Source organism: Naumovozyma dairenensis, chromosome 1 (genome assembly GCF_000227115.2).
Source record: "Naumovozyma dairenensis CBS 421 chromosome 1, complete genome".
Taxonomy (NCBI): Eukaryota; Fungi; Ascomycota; class Saccharomycetes; order Saccharomycetales; family Saccharomycetaceae; genus Naumovozyma; species Naumovozyma dairenensis.
In genome coordinates, this window is record NC_016479.1 from 1929135 (window position 1) to 1942661 (window position 13527).

The 13527-nt window shown below is 33.5% G+C and overlaps 6 protein-coding genes and 1 non-coding gene across 7 annotated transcripts; 4 read left to right on the plus strand and 3 right to left on the minus strand.

Annotated features, from left to right (window-relative positions):
• Window positions 1–964: 964 nt before the first annotated feature.
• Window positions 965–1423, plus strand: MIM1 (Mim1p; the record flags this gene model as incomplete). Its single annotated transcript, XM_003668186.1, has 1 exon — window positions 965–1423. One exon carries the CDS (start codon window positions 965–967, stop codon window positions 1421–1423), a length of 459 nt encoding a protein of 152 aa, XP_003668234.1.
• A 959-nt stretch (window positions 1424–2382) lies between these two features.
• MDM38 (ribosome-binding protein MDM38) lies at window positions 2383–4197 on the plus strand (the record flags this gene model as incomplete). The annotated part of the gene is made up of 1 exon (XM_003668187.1): window positions 2383–4197. The coding sequence occupies one exon, from the start codon at window positions 2383–2385 to the stop codon at window positions 4195–4197; it is 1815 nt and encodes a 604-aa protein (XP_003668235.1).
• A 2083-nt stretch (window positions 4198–6280) lies between these two features.
• Window positions 6281–7450, plus strand: YAP7 (Yap7p; the record flags this gene model as incomplete). Its single annotated transcript, XM_003668188.1, has 1 exon — window positions 6281–7450. One exon carries the CDS (start codon window positions 6281–6283, stop codon window positions 7448–7450), a length of 1170 nt encoding a protein of 389 aa, XP_003668236.1.
• Window positions 7451–7626: 176 nt separating this feature from the next.
• GAS5 (1,3-beta-glucanosyltransferase) lies at window positions 7627–9153 on the minus strand (the record flags this gene model as incomplete). The annotated part of the gene is made up of 1 exon (XM_003668189.1): window positions 7627–9153. The coding sequence occupies one exon, from the start codon at window positions 9151–9153 to the stop codon at window positions 7627–7629; it is 1527 nt and encodes a 508-aa protein (XP_003668237.1).
• Window positions 9154–9556: 403 nt separating this feature from the next.
• NDAI0Atrna17T lies at window positions 9557–9629 on the minus strand. The gene has a single exon. It is a non-coding gene; the product is annotated as a tRNA-Thr (tRNA).
• Window positions 9630–10110: 481 nt separating this feature from the next.
• Window positions 10111–12360, minus strand: PET127 (Pet127p; the record flags this gene model as incomplete). Its single annotated transcript, XM_003668190.1, has 1 exon — window positions 10111–12360. One exon carries the CDS (start codon window positions 12358–12360, stop codon window positions 10111–10113), a length of 2250 nt encoding a protein of 749 aa, XP_003668238.1.
• A 296-nt stretch (window positions 12361–12656) lies between these two features.
• NDAI0A08430 (emp24/gp25L/p24 family protein) lies at window positions 12657–13274 on the plus strand (the record flags this gene model as incomplete). The annotated part of the gene is made up of 1 exon (XM_003668191.1): window positions 12657–13274. One exon carries the CDS (start codon window positions 12657–12659, stop codon window positions 13272–13274), a length of 618 nt encoding a protein of 205 aa, XP_003668239.1.
• Window positions 13275–13527: the final 253 nt, after the last annotated feature.

Sequence of the window (13527 nt, forward strand, 5' to 3'; positions counted from 1 at the left end):
TCCTCCTCTGCTAAGGCTTCCTCTTCCTGCCGCTGCTTCCTCCAAGACTACTGTCACCACCTCTGCTAAGGCTTCTACTTCTGCTAAGGCTTCCTCTTCTGCTCAAGCTATCTCTCAAATTGATGACGGTCAAATCCAAGCTACTGTTTCTCAACAAACTGAAAACGGTGCTGCCAAGGCTGTTGTCGGTATGGGTGCCGGTGCTTTAGCTGCTGCTGCTTTGTTGTTATAAGAAGTTTTATATCTTTCTGAAAATCTTTTGAATGATATATCATCTTTTTATTAACAATAGAAACCATTTTACAAAATATTCAGTTCATCATACCCTTTTAGCATTCTTTTTTGTATAATATCAATATACCTCATTGGTTCCGGGAATCTTTGAATATACGATATTTATATATCTACAATCATTTTTATAAAATTATATTTTTAATAGAATAAAAAATACTATTACATTTTAAAACTTCTCCTCTTCGTTATAATTATTAATATTTTGTATAATTTGTGTTTTCTTTATTTATTCTCTATAGGTCGGCTACTGGAAGATATAAAATTGGCTTGCAAGAATCACAGTTGATAATCACAGATTTTTGGTCAGTCAAATAGATATCATGGGCTAATATTTAATAAACAAAAAATTGCTAACTAAATGTTGTATATAGTTGAACAAACAATTCAAAGAATAATCAAAGAGTACGTACTCATATTCCAGTTAGCTTATCATTGTCATTGTTCAATTTGGGACATATTTCAACGGAATAATGTAGACGATTTAATCTAAAGGAAAATTTCATAACGCTTCTTAAAGGAAAAACAGAAGCTTTTGCATAAATTAGTGAAATACAACTCGTACGTATCATACAGGGCCATTTAAGAAGTAACTGAAGAATCAAGACAACTTTGCTAACGCTGACACTATTCGCTGAAATTTAGAACAATACCTTTCCCTGCAATATACGATATGACAAGTGATTTATTAGACGTAAATGATTCATTATACACAGCGGATACATCCTTCGATGACCAAGAATATCACGAAGCACAAACAGATTTTATCATACCTAAACACACAGAAATGATAAATTCAGATAATGAAGAATATGATGCTGATGCTGATCGTAGTGTTAGTGATGACGAGGAGAAAAATAATAGTAGTAATAATGAAACAATTAATGCAATCCTTAATATTAACTTGAATCCGAAATTTATGAAATTAATTTCATTTGCTGGGTCTTGTTCGATCAATTTGGTTTTGCCATTCGTGAATGGGTTAATGTTGGGTTTTGGTGAGTTATTCGCACATGAGTTGAGTTGGAAGTTTAATTGGTTTGGTGGAAGATCTCATCCTAATGGATTTAGAATATATCCGGAAAGTAGAAAATTTAAAGCACAAGAGGAAAAACAATCTAGTTTCTTATAGGTGGAAACTTTCAAGTGGAAATAGAGTATCTCCATGTTACCTAAAAAAATTATACGCCTTCCTTTTCTACTTCGTAAGCTATAGGTACCAAAATTCACAGACTATATATTGTAGGGAAGCCTAGATTTCGCATATATACGATCCGAAGATATCTATTTCCCTTTATATTAGCTATTAGAACAATGCATCTCTTAATCAAACGAAACAAACTCGTATTGGTTGCATTTGTTCTTTGCGAACAATCCAAAATATATTCTATCTTAAGCACTGCCTAGTATGACAGGGGAGTAAAATCGCAAAACTTTATATAAATTAGGTAACATTAGATATTATTATTCTTTCAAGCTAGACACTCTTATTTTCTTATCTATCCACCGGCCTTAAATAGATCACATGAAATAATTGTATATTAAGGGAATGAATGAACATCCCTTCCTGGTGGCGTAAGACAGTTTTTGTTGAGAAAAGATATCACCTCTTTTTATGATACTATATATTTCTCTCAAAGATTAATTCAAGAAGCTCCTAGACATATAATAAGAACCAATTAATTGGTACAAATCCTGCAATGAGCCATTGTCGTCCCTATAACTAATGCTCTTGATTCAGGATGACTACTCCATATACTTATTCAATACTCTTTCGGGCATGCGAAACGTCACGGGAAATTTTTCAGGATATAACGAATCGATGCGCATTATAGATTGGAATGCAGAATCTGTACATGAGTGTTTCAACTAATTTAATTCAATGGCAGTTACAGGACGATATCTAACCACAAAATTAATCATTGTAGCTTGGCCACCTCAGGAATATCTTCACAGTGAACATTATAATCAATCCATTTTGGGGATACTATTAGAAATATTCGCTACTGCACGCTATTTCCTCTAATTATCTCTCGACAGTTGGCACGAGACCCCCAAACATTCAGAAAGCTTCTTTGATCATCCAAAAGGATGACATTAATAGCACAATCTGCTAAGGTGTCAAAATCCTCCTTCACCATTCGTCAATATAGCGTACTTCTTCTGCGTAATGCATCGATCATTACGAAGACACCACCATTATTACTAAATCCTCAGATTTTTCATTCCAATGTTCAAAACTATAATGTGAAATTTTTCCATTCTGAACCTATAAGATTCAATGATTCCATTTTAAAGAAATCCACATCAGCGAAAGTATCATCTACCAACAACAACAATAGTACAAGTACGAAAGGTAGTAACGACAGTAGTAGTAGTAATGTGAAAGAACCAAAGGCTACCGTTATAAAGAAGGAAAAAAAGGAGCCCTTAATGACTAGAATTAAACATGAAGTAAAACATTACGTCAATGGTACGAAATTGCTAGGCTATGAGATTAAGATATCTACAAAATTATTAATTAAATTTGTTCAAGGGTATGAATTATCAAGACGTGAAAGTAATCAATTGAAAAGAACAATTAGTGATGTTTTCAGATTAGTTCCATTTTCTGCATTCGTAATTATCCCATTCGCTGAATTGTTATTACCAGTGGCTTTGAAATTGTTTCCTAATTTGTTACCTTCTACTTATGAATCCGGTACGGATAAGCAAAAGAAGAGGAATAAGTTGATCGAGATTAGAGAGAAGACTTCTAGTTTTTTGCATGAGACTTTAGAGGAGTTATCATTAATTAATTACAGGACCATTGAGAATAGTGAGAAAAGGAAAAATTTCTTGAATTTTTTCAAGAAATTATACGCTTTTAAACAAATAGATGCGAATGATCATTCAATTAAGTTTTCTCATGTTGAAATTATTAATATTGCCAAATTGTTTAAGAATGATTTGATATTGGATAATTTATCAAGGCCTCAATTAGTTGCCATGTCTAAATTTATGTCTTTAAGACCATTTGGTAATGATAATCTCTTACGCTATAGAATACGTTATGAATTGAAAAAAATCATGGAAGATGATAAAATTATAGATTATGAGAATGTGGAGACTTTATCTTACGAGGAATTATATAATGCATGTGTTTCACGTGGTATGAAAGCATACGGTGTGGAAAGAAATGATTTGATTGATAATTTGAAAGTTTGGTTAGAATTAAGATTGAATCAAAAAGTTCCATCTGTTTTAATGGTTTTAAGTTCCACTTTCACCTTTGGGGGTATTGAGAAAGTCGAAGAAACTAAAGAAGCACAATCCATTATTACATCAGACAAGAATTCTAAGGGAGAAATGTCTAATTATGAGAAATTATTAGATTTATATTATGACGGTATTCTTCAAGTTCTTTGTACTATCCCAGATCCAGTTTATAACATTACGAAATTGGATGTCACAGAATCCAAATCTATTCCTGATGCGGAGACAGAAAAGGGAAAAGAAAAGAGAGAAGCTGAAGAAGACTTTGAAACAGAAAAGAAAGAAGCTGAAGTTAAACCTACTGAAAAGAGGAAAAAACTTGATACTAATGTGCCAGTTACTCCTGTTATAGAACCTGAGGTTGCAACAGCACCACCAGCTGATTCGACAGAGGGAGGAGTCGTTGAGAAGGAGCCAGAAATAAGTACGGATGATAATGAGTTTAAGTTGAATGTCTTAAAGGAACAAGAAGAATTAATTAAAAAGGAGGAAGAAGAATCAAAGATGAGAGCATCAAGGGAGCAAGTACCTGATGATATTAATTTAGATGAAAATGAACATGAAAATGAACATGAAAATGAACATGAAAATGAGACTGAAAATAAGAATAAAGAAGGTAAAGGACAAGAGGAAGGAGACAAAGAAAAGTAGGAAAGAAAAAAATCTTGTAATGAATATAAGGAAAACAACAGCTTTTCTATGTTGATCTTAAACATGGATATTTTACCATGCACTTATTGTTTTTCTATTATACCGTATATAATACAAAATAATACTGTAAAATTTGCTACTGTATCGCAAAAAAAATCCAACTTCTTATTTGAAATTCGTAGCTATTCATTGACTATTCGATTATAGCACATTTCTTTTCATTATGATTCTTAATGTGTAAATCATCTTATCCTGCATAATGAACTTTAGGCTTTGTGTGATTAGTATGTACATGTACACCACATAGGTAGAGTACTATAGTTGTGATTATCATGTTAACTATATACGTACAAATTTCCATATAACGGGTTTAACTATCAAAGGCTTTTATTATGTCAAAACTTTCTCACGGTATATTTCAATTGTTTCCTTACGTGATCAAATTCGGATACATCGCTGTTTACAAAAAGAGAAAACCAGGAAAAATAAGTTTCGGACGAGAACTAGTTGGAGGGTGAAGGGGAACCCCCTTAACTATGTACAACAGGAATTCTCACTACTTACTGTTTGTTACATCTCAAAATATCCGCCCAGACTAATAGAGTTGTATGGGTACGTGAAATTTTTAGTCATTTCACCAATTTCGGCTATAAGACAAGATATGCGACAGACGGTAAACAAAACGTCACTGGGCACCTAACGAAAATATCATAGAGGAGAAAAAAGGGTGCTGCCAACGTGATTGTTACGTAAGCTTGTATTAGGTATGTACTTCGCCCATTTTTTCGACTTCCTACGCCTTACATATATTGTCTGCATTTCAAAAGAACAACAATAAAAGAAACAAGAGAAAGAATGTTTGTGTAAGTCATGATGTGAGAAAATTCATTGGCGTTATATGTACTTCATTTTCTTCTTATATTGAAGACGCGTAGAAACATGGAGAAGGGTATTTACATAATAATCTGGATGTATCTGATGACGGAACACTTTGTTTATATATAGGTAAATATATATGCTGTTTCAACTCTCATAAAAAAATAATCTGGACTTCGGCACTTATCTCATCCTGGTTAAGTTTTTTAGAGAGAATACATTCATACATTGAAAAGAGTATATGAAAAAGTAACTACCTATTAATTCAGTCATTGCAAAGTAGATTTTGGCGTGCAAAAAAAGGCGCCACAAATAATTAAGGATGAATATGTAGTTTTTTGTCTACAGTTAACGCATTGTAACGGACTTTATGTAGCCCAGTTATGGTGTGCAAAACAAATCTACTTCATTTCCTTCTATTCATCTTAATTTGCCGGATGTCGGGAGACTTGCTTATGGATTAGCAGATGATCAACGTTGTTACCGAGCTTGCAACATGGGCTTATTTTGTTGTAGTGGGAACTTTATTGGAATTCAATAAACTCCACTAGGATAAAGTATATTATGATGTTCCGCTAAAAGCGAGAAATAAAGGAAAAACGCATCCGACCGAAAAAGGTTGCTTACTAAAAAATAACTTCCAAATAGAGTACTGCGTGGTCCTCTGTGTCCGGATCTACCGGATCTGTGGCAGCCCTCGAGGAATTCGGGGGAGTGCATATGCACAGTTTTTCACAATTGTCTTCCCATGTTTCCGCGGGTCCTGGGTAATCTCTGAGCAAAGGGATTTGATTAGTGAGCAATATTCCAAATCCTATTATGCTTTCTTCGAGAAAAAATTTGACACCTCTATGTACCTAAAATATAGTTCCTTCAATAGATCGTCTCATAAGGTGTGAAAAACTTTCCTATCTATGTGGACTGCAGTATATAGTACGTATGAATGAATACATTCCTCAACCTATGCATGCGTAATCATAACGGCTCAACTTTAAAAGGCTTTTTCGCTTTTATCTTCACAACAACTTGATCATATCGAAAGTATATATACTTGGAAATCTGTCATACAAATCTAGACTCCTTAAAAGATTTATAATATCACTTTATCTCTTTTACAAAGCATGAATGGAAACTAACTTTTGTTCAATCTCCTGCTGCTCACCTTAACCCTTATACCATATTAAATATTATACATAGACAAAATAAAATGAATACACTCGTGCCACAATCATCCAAGCAAGATGTCATTATCAATTATGATAGGGAGTCGAAACAAGCTGCTAACAATCATGATTCAAGTGATACTGACTCTTCCACTGATACCAGAGTAAGTAATCTAGCAAATCATTCTGAAAGCAGTGGAGAACATAAAAGAGAATCCAGTGCTAAGAGGAGGAAACAGAATAGAGATGCTCAAAGGGCATATAGAGAAAGAAATGCAAATAAAATTCAAGTACTAGAGAAATCTGTTGAAAGCTTACAAATGTTGGTAGACTCTTGGGAACAAAAATATAGTCTTCTAGAGAAACAATCAAACGACAATAAAATTGAACTTTTGAATGTTATAAATGAAAATCTACAGTTAAAACAATTATTAGTAAACGCCAACATTACAACAGCTTCTACATCATCACCTCCACATCCACCAACACAACATTCAGTGATGTTACATCAAGGTCTTCCGAATTCAACTGTGACGCCTTCTTCTTCCCAATTGAACCCTCATGATATGAGTAGGAACTCAGTTCAATATTTTACAACTAATCCTCTCAACACAATAATGGTCCCAGTCGCCATGGCAAAATGTCAGCCTTCAACTGTAAAATCACTCCCTTCATCACCTTCAACTGTAGTACCAATGATGATTAGAAACCATACAATTTCTTATCAGCCTTCCACGACAAACATTCCATTAAACCCACAACCCGTATATCATGATAGCTTTGAACCTGCTCTACGTAATAGTGACAGTTCATTGCCTCTAAAAAGACACTCTGCTGAAGATCTAATGTATAGCACGAGATCCGAAAATAACACCTCCATAAAACCAAATAAATACATATTGCAAAGTTCTAATTCTAGCCCCATTTTTACCAATAATAATAGTGCTACTGCTGTTGTTGTTCAACCTCCTGTATGTGCTACTCATATAACTAACAAAAAAGGTTCATCTATTCCAAATGATAGCAGTTCCACAACAATAACGACAGCTACTACTATGGACGCTGTAACAAATACGAATTGTAACAACAAGCAGCAGCTTATGACTGTATCAGGAAGTGACAAAACGGAATCACGTTCTGCATCTCTTTCTTCTGAAAATAATGATTCATATAAGAGAATTAAAAGACATATGCAATTGAATAATCTTATATAAAAAAATTCTATAGACTGGAGGCAACTTCTTCATCAAAATAAATAAAATAAGATTCTTACGTAATTATACTAATGGTACTATTTCCTTTCTTCTATACTCCATTTTTATTATAAATGTTCTTATAAAAACAAAACAAAACAAAACTAGGTTACTTATAGATCATTGATTTTTCTAACTCAAAGGATATAATTCCATAGTTCCGCAATGACTTGGAAAATCATTGGTACTTCAACGATAGAGCCTGATCCTCTGGATGAGCTCGATGAACTACTCGAGCTTGAAGTTGAAGCTGAAGTTGAACTTATAACTGAACTAGATCTAGACGTAACTCTCACTTGAGCAGTATTAGTGACTGATGAAGTAAAGTTAGCTGTACTTGACATTGAAGAGCTTTCTTCTTCTTCAGTTGATGACGAAGAAATTGAAGATGAAACAGCGGAAGATGAGGATGAATCTTCATCATCTTCGTAATCATCATCATCGTCGTCGTCATCATCATCATAACAATTATTTTGAGTGGAAAGAATAGTACCCATTGGTTCACCAGCACCTGTCGAGAAATATGCTGAAGCTGCACTTGGCATGGCTGGTAATGTAGCATTTGCTTCCCAAACACCCTTTTCGAAATCCGGACAAGTAGAATAATTATTAGAAGTAGAATATCCACCATCACCAGTTGGATTTGATACTTTACTATATTCATTCTTCAAGTTGACAAAATCATCTAATTTGGTAACCGTGTCCCCATTAATTTGAACCAACCCATAATTGTTTGTTTCGTTAGAATATTCGTAAACTAACCCACCTGAGAAAACTGAAGACATTTGTGTAGAATAGATAGCTTCAATTTCAGTAAATGGTCTTGAACTGACAACTTCATTACAACCAAATTCACTTAAGAAAATTGGAATAGAATAACCTTTGTATAATTGCATCTTTGTGTTATAACCTGAAGTAACAAAAGATGACTGTCCACACCAAGAATAATCATTAACACCAAACATATCGATTCTAGAATCGTCATCAGAACCACAATTGAAATATTCAGCAGCCAATTGTCTATTTTCAACAATATCAGCAGCAGAATAACCAATAGGAATCTTTCTGTAATCTCTTGCTTTAATATATTTCTTCATATCTCTAACAACCGCCTTAACATAAGTAGCGGTATTAGTCGTATTTTTACTGTTAATAACCTCATTACCAGCAAAGAACCCTAGAACATTATCATATTTAGCAAAGACATCAATAGTAGCGAAAACGTTTTGTAAATAATCAGCATTGTAAGAACAAGCAGGGTTATATCTTGAAATGGAACTATCAGGAGTATTAACATCCAAGATCAAATAAATACCCGCATCAGCTAACAATTGCATACATTCTTCATGATCCAAAGAATTATCCACAGTATAAACTCTAATGGTGTTAATACCTAAATCTTTAAAGACAGGGACATCTCTTTTACAAATGTCCACATCGGCTAATGGATCTGTCAAGTTTGATGACCCACCTGGTTGATAATCCACACCACGAATGTAAAATCTATCACCTGATTCTGAATTGAAAAATGCATTACCTTTGATCTCAATAGGTGCTAGGGTCGAGTTACTGCTAGAATCATCACTGTCAGCAGCAAAAACGGAGTTTAAACTCGTTGCTAACAAAGTTAATGACGTGGTAAAGAAATAGGAATTTAACAACATAGCTTTATGCTTTTGAATGTACTAATAATAGTATATTATGGAGAAAGATTCTCTGTCGCCCGATGGATCTCTCTTTTCTAGCAAGACTATTATTTTCTTTCAAAATACGTCTTTACGTTGAGTTATTTATATCTACGCATGTTTATATTTATATTTGAATTTTGTTGTTTGTTTTGGATCTGTTCCTCCTCGAGCTCGAGAGACGGAATTAGAAAAAAGACAAAAATGGTCCGATGCTTTATGGTGGGGTGTGGGGATGTTTTTTTTCCAGTGCGGAGTTCTGTGTGCAATGAAAAACAAACAATAAATTTAATTCAACTCTGGTCAGTCAGTTTTTCCTTTTCTGATGAGTGCCGCTTTTATTTTATTATTATGATGAATTAAAAAAAATTAATAATGTTACTGCTTCCAATCGGATTTGAACCGATGATCTCCACATTACTAGTGTGGCGCCTTACCAACTTGGCCATAGAAGCTACTTTTCTTGTTTTTCTGTCGAAATATGCATTCAGTCCTAGAGCAGGATTTCTCGAATACAGAGATTTTTATAAAAGGATTCCAACAAATGTATGACTTGGATTAATATCATATCGAATATCCAATAAATTACCTGTTTACTTAGGGTGCTCAAATTATAATATAATAAATTTTATCTCGTACTGCATGCTTGGATTCTGGGCTAAATGGTTGCGGTTTCAAATCTAAAGCAAGGAACGATTATATCAAACAACAATAAATCCAAGGATAATCGTCATGCCGTCATGTCTGACACTAATGCCGACCAATTTACTCCGGTTTTAGAGCGCTTAGCTCATGTTGTGTATGTGAAGATATTAAAGTTAACTTCTGGTCTATAACGGTTTCTTATTTCGGCATATTTACATGTATATACTTTATTTAATAGATCATGACTCCAAATATCTAGTACGCGCCTCCTCCACCATCCTAAATCAAAGTTCAACTGCCTGTATTGATCTTCGTTCGTTCAGAACCTTTCAAACCGTAGGCACGTAATATTTTTTGATAATGAGAAGGCAATCTATTCTTACCACTAACTTTGCTTGCCTTCTTTGATCTATCATTAGCACAATGATCATCGTTCACTTTTTCAATGTTCTTCCCTTTATTCATAAATTTCTCTATCCTTTCTGATACTTCAGTACTTTGATCAACTAACATAGTATCATCTAGATTAGACTGTTGTTCCAATGAACTTAATTTCTCATTGAGACACGATATATAGAATTGTTTCAACTTTTCTGAGTTTGTAATGTCACTAATATTGATGTTACATTTCCAAGTAGAAACGTCTAGTGGATGGAAAAAATTCGGAGTCTTCCAACTAGGTAGGTTCCCATAATAATCTTTATTAATCTTCTTGGAAATAAAGTTACAAGACTCTGCAGACAATATTTTATTCCCCACTTTAGCAAACGACGGTATTGTTAAAGTTAACGGATGATGTTGAATCAAATGAGATACTTGGGCTTCAAATCCAATCAAAGATTGAGATTTCTCTTCTAATAACTTCAGATTTTTCTCTCGAATTTTTGAAATTTGCTCCAATGATTCCTCTGAAGATTTCGTTGATAACGGTATATCTACGTAATCATCCGAAAGTGGCAAAGCAACTACCGTGAGTATCGGTACATTTAATTCCAGATTATTATATATCCTTTTCCTCTTTGATTCTGTCTTCAACATAATTTTACATTTTTGCCAATTTAAATTCCTTTTTTTGAGAGTTTTCTGTATATGATTCAAAATATTCTTGAATAATACAATAGACATTTTAAATTCTTTTTCTGCAACTTCCGTTGCTATTTCACGATCCTGTCGCTGATGTTTCACAATGAATTCTGAATGTCCATAAATACCCTTCATAACTTTTTCTCGTGATTTGATTTTATTCCTGAAATTTCCAGTGCAACTCGAATGTATTAAATAATCCATTTCCTCCAACGGTAAATATTGGAATCCAAATATTTTGGAAATGTTATGATACGCAACAAAGATCCCATCCATTTTTCCAATACGTGCCTGAAGAGAATACTTTAATAAAGTGCTTCTAATTAACTCGAAAAATTCACGCTCTAATGATTCATAAACTCCATATATTTTATTTATATCATAACCTGTAAAATTATTATTATTCTCCACATATGATAAATCGTGTCTAATTGCTGTAACGGCTCTCGTTTTCAGATCAAATACACCTGTCCCTGGTAATTTATCATTGTATGCATCTAATTGTGATCTCAAGATAAAATCATCAATTTTGGAATAATGATAACTTTCCGGCAAATCTTTATCTTTCTGCAGAGTTAAGAATTCTTCCAAAGAATGACCTAAAATTGATAAAATAATTTCTCGATCTAAACTTCTATCTGAATCAATGGAATAAACTGTATCTGACATCTTCCTTAATATGATTGAGGCAGGAAATTGTGCTCCCCTAGTAAAATTACAATCCTTTTGTGGAAAATGTTTTGAAATCGAGGAATCAACAATATTTAACTTTCGGAAATTTGATAATAAGAAATGCAAATGAGATAAAACAGATGTCATTGAACTAGTTGATGACATATATTTCTTGTTGAACTTCGTTGCCATTGTTAATAATGCTTGATCTCTATGTGGTGTGATGAACAATGAATCCTGTTCAAGGGTCCGTCGTTTTAACATATCAGGTTGTATGGTTTCTACCTCTTCTTCAAAATTATATACTTTACTTCGAGGATCTCGAAGGAGATGTAATGTCATTGGTTGAAATAATGTCCTTTCAAGCCCATACGCTAATTGAGGTGGATGATGAGTCGGTTGAGATTCATCAAGAGTTATCGACTTTTGTTTTGTATTTACAGTGTCCAATGTGATAAAAACATCACGACCCTGGGTCTTTCCTTGACCAAGATTTGTCTTCTTCGTTATCTCCTTTTGCCTTCTTGCCTCAGTTCGGATATCCTTAATGAGAGAGAATGTCTTCACTGTCGTGAGGATATCATCTATTGGTAACGTATTTTTTTCCTTAAGAGATTTGCTTACTTGGGATACAAGACTATTTATGCCATCTCTGGAGAGTTGATCATCTTTCTTGCTTGTGGTTGCTCGCTGCTGTGTAGTCTGGTAGGTATAAGTTCCAAAATGAAGGTAAATTGATAACTTCTTCTTTATTCTATTTTTACCTAACTTTGTAATCTGCAACATACCAACCCACTAAAGAAAAAACAACGTTTTTTTATTGACAAGCCACACTCTTCTTTACCATGTTCATGTTTCTTCACAGAGCTTCAAACTTATTTCACTTTAATTTGGAATATATTTTGATGGGCGGTTACATAATCTAAACTAAACGAGATCTTGAAAAATAATAAATACTGGCGGCTACATTAAGTTATATAGCTGTCCTTTATTTAAAGACACATTTTCTTTCAAGAAACAACAGGCAAAAGAAGGACAAGCAAGACTCATAAGGTCCAGTGAATATAACCATTGAGAATAAAATGTATGGTTTGACGATTATTACTGTTCTTATGATGTTAATACATCCAGTAGTAAGTTCCATCTATACCCCTATGGCTGTTACTATTCCAGCACGTGGTAAAGAATGTTTGTATTATGATATGCAAAAGGATGATGATGTTCTTGTTGTGAGTTATCAAGTACTTACAGGTGGCGATTTTGAAATAAATTTCCAAATTACTAGTCCCGATGGTGAGCAATTGGTTGATGAGAAAAGGAAGAAATATTCAGATTTCTTATTGAAATCGTTTGGTTTGGGTCCTTATGAATTTTGCTTTGATAATGGGTTTGACGGTATTGAAAAGAAAGTCGAGTTCACTCTAGAATTGGAAAATAATGTTCTCAAAGCTGAGACTAATGAAGAAGATATGATGGCCAATAATTCTATTGAAGAAATCGATAGAAATATTGATAAAATTAGTAAAATGTTGAAATATTTAAGGGCAAGAGAATGGAGAAATATGTATACAGTGGAATCTACAAAATCTAGATTAAGATGGTTATCTCTGTTAGATATGTCTCTTATGGCTGGGATTAGTTGTATACAAGCAATAATTATCGAACTTTTCTTCAAGAATCGTAATTCTAATTATGTTTGATGAATTTATATCTTTTGTTAACTAGGATCAAGAAAGGACTATTTTTCTTTTATATATCTTAAACTTTATAAATAATGAGTAACGTATTTTTTCTTTCAATGAATCAACAAAACTTAATGCCATACTAAAAGGTATGAACGACTAAATATACACAAGTAAAGTCTTGGCAACCATATATTTACATACACAATAGGTTCGAAACAGTTAAGTTTGCTTCCAAAGTCATTATCATATTATGTTATCGTAGAGGGAT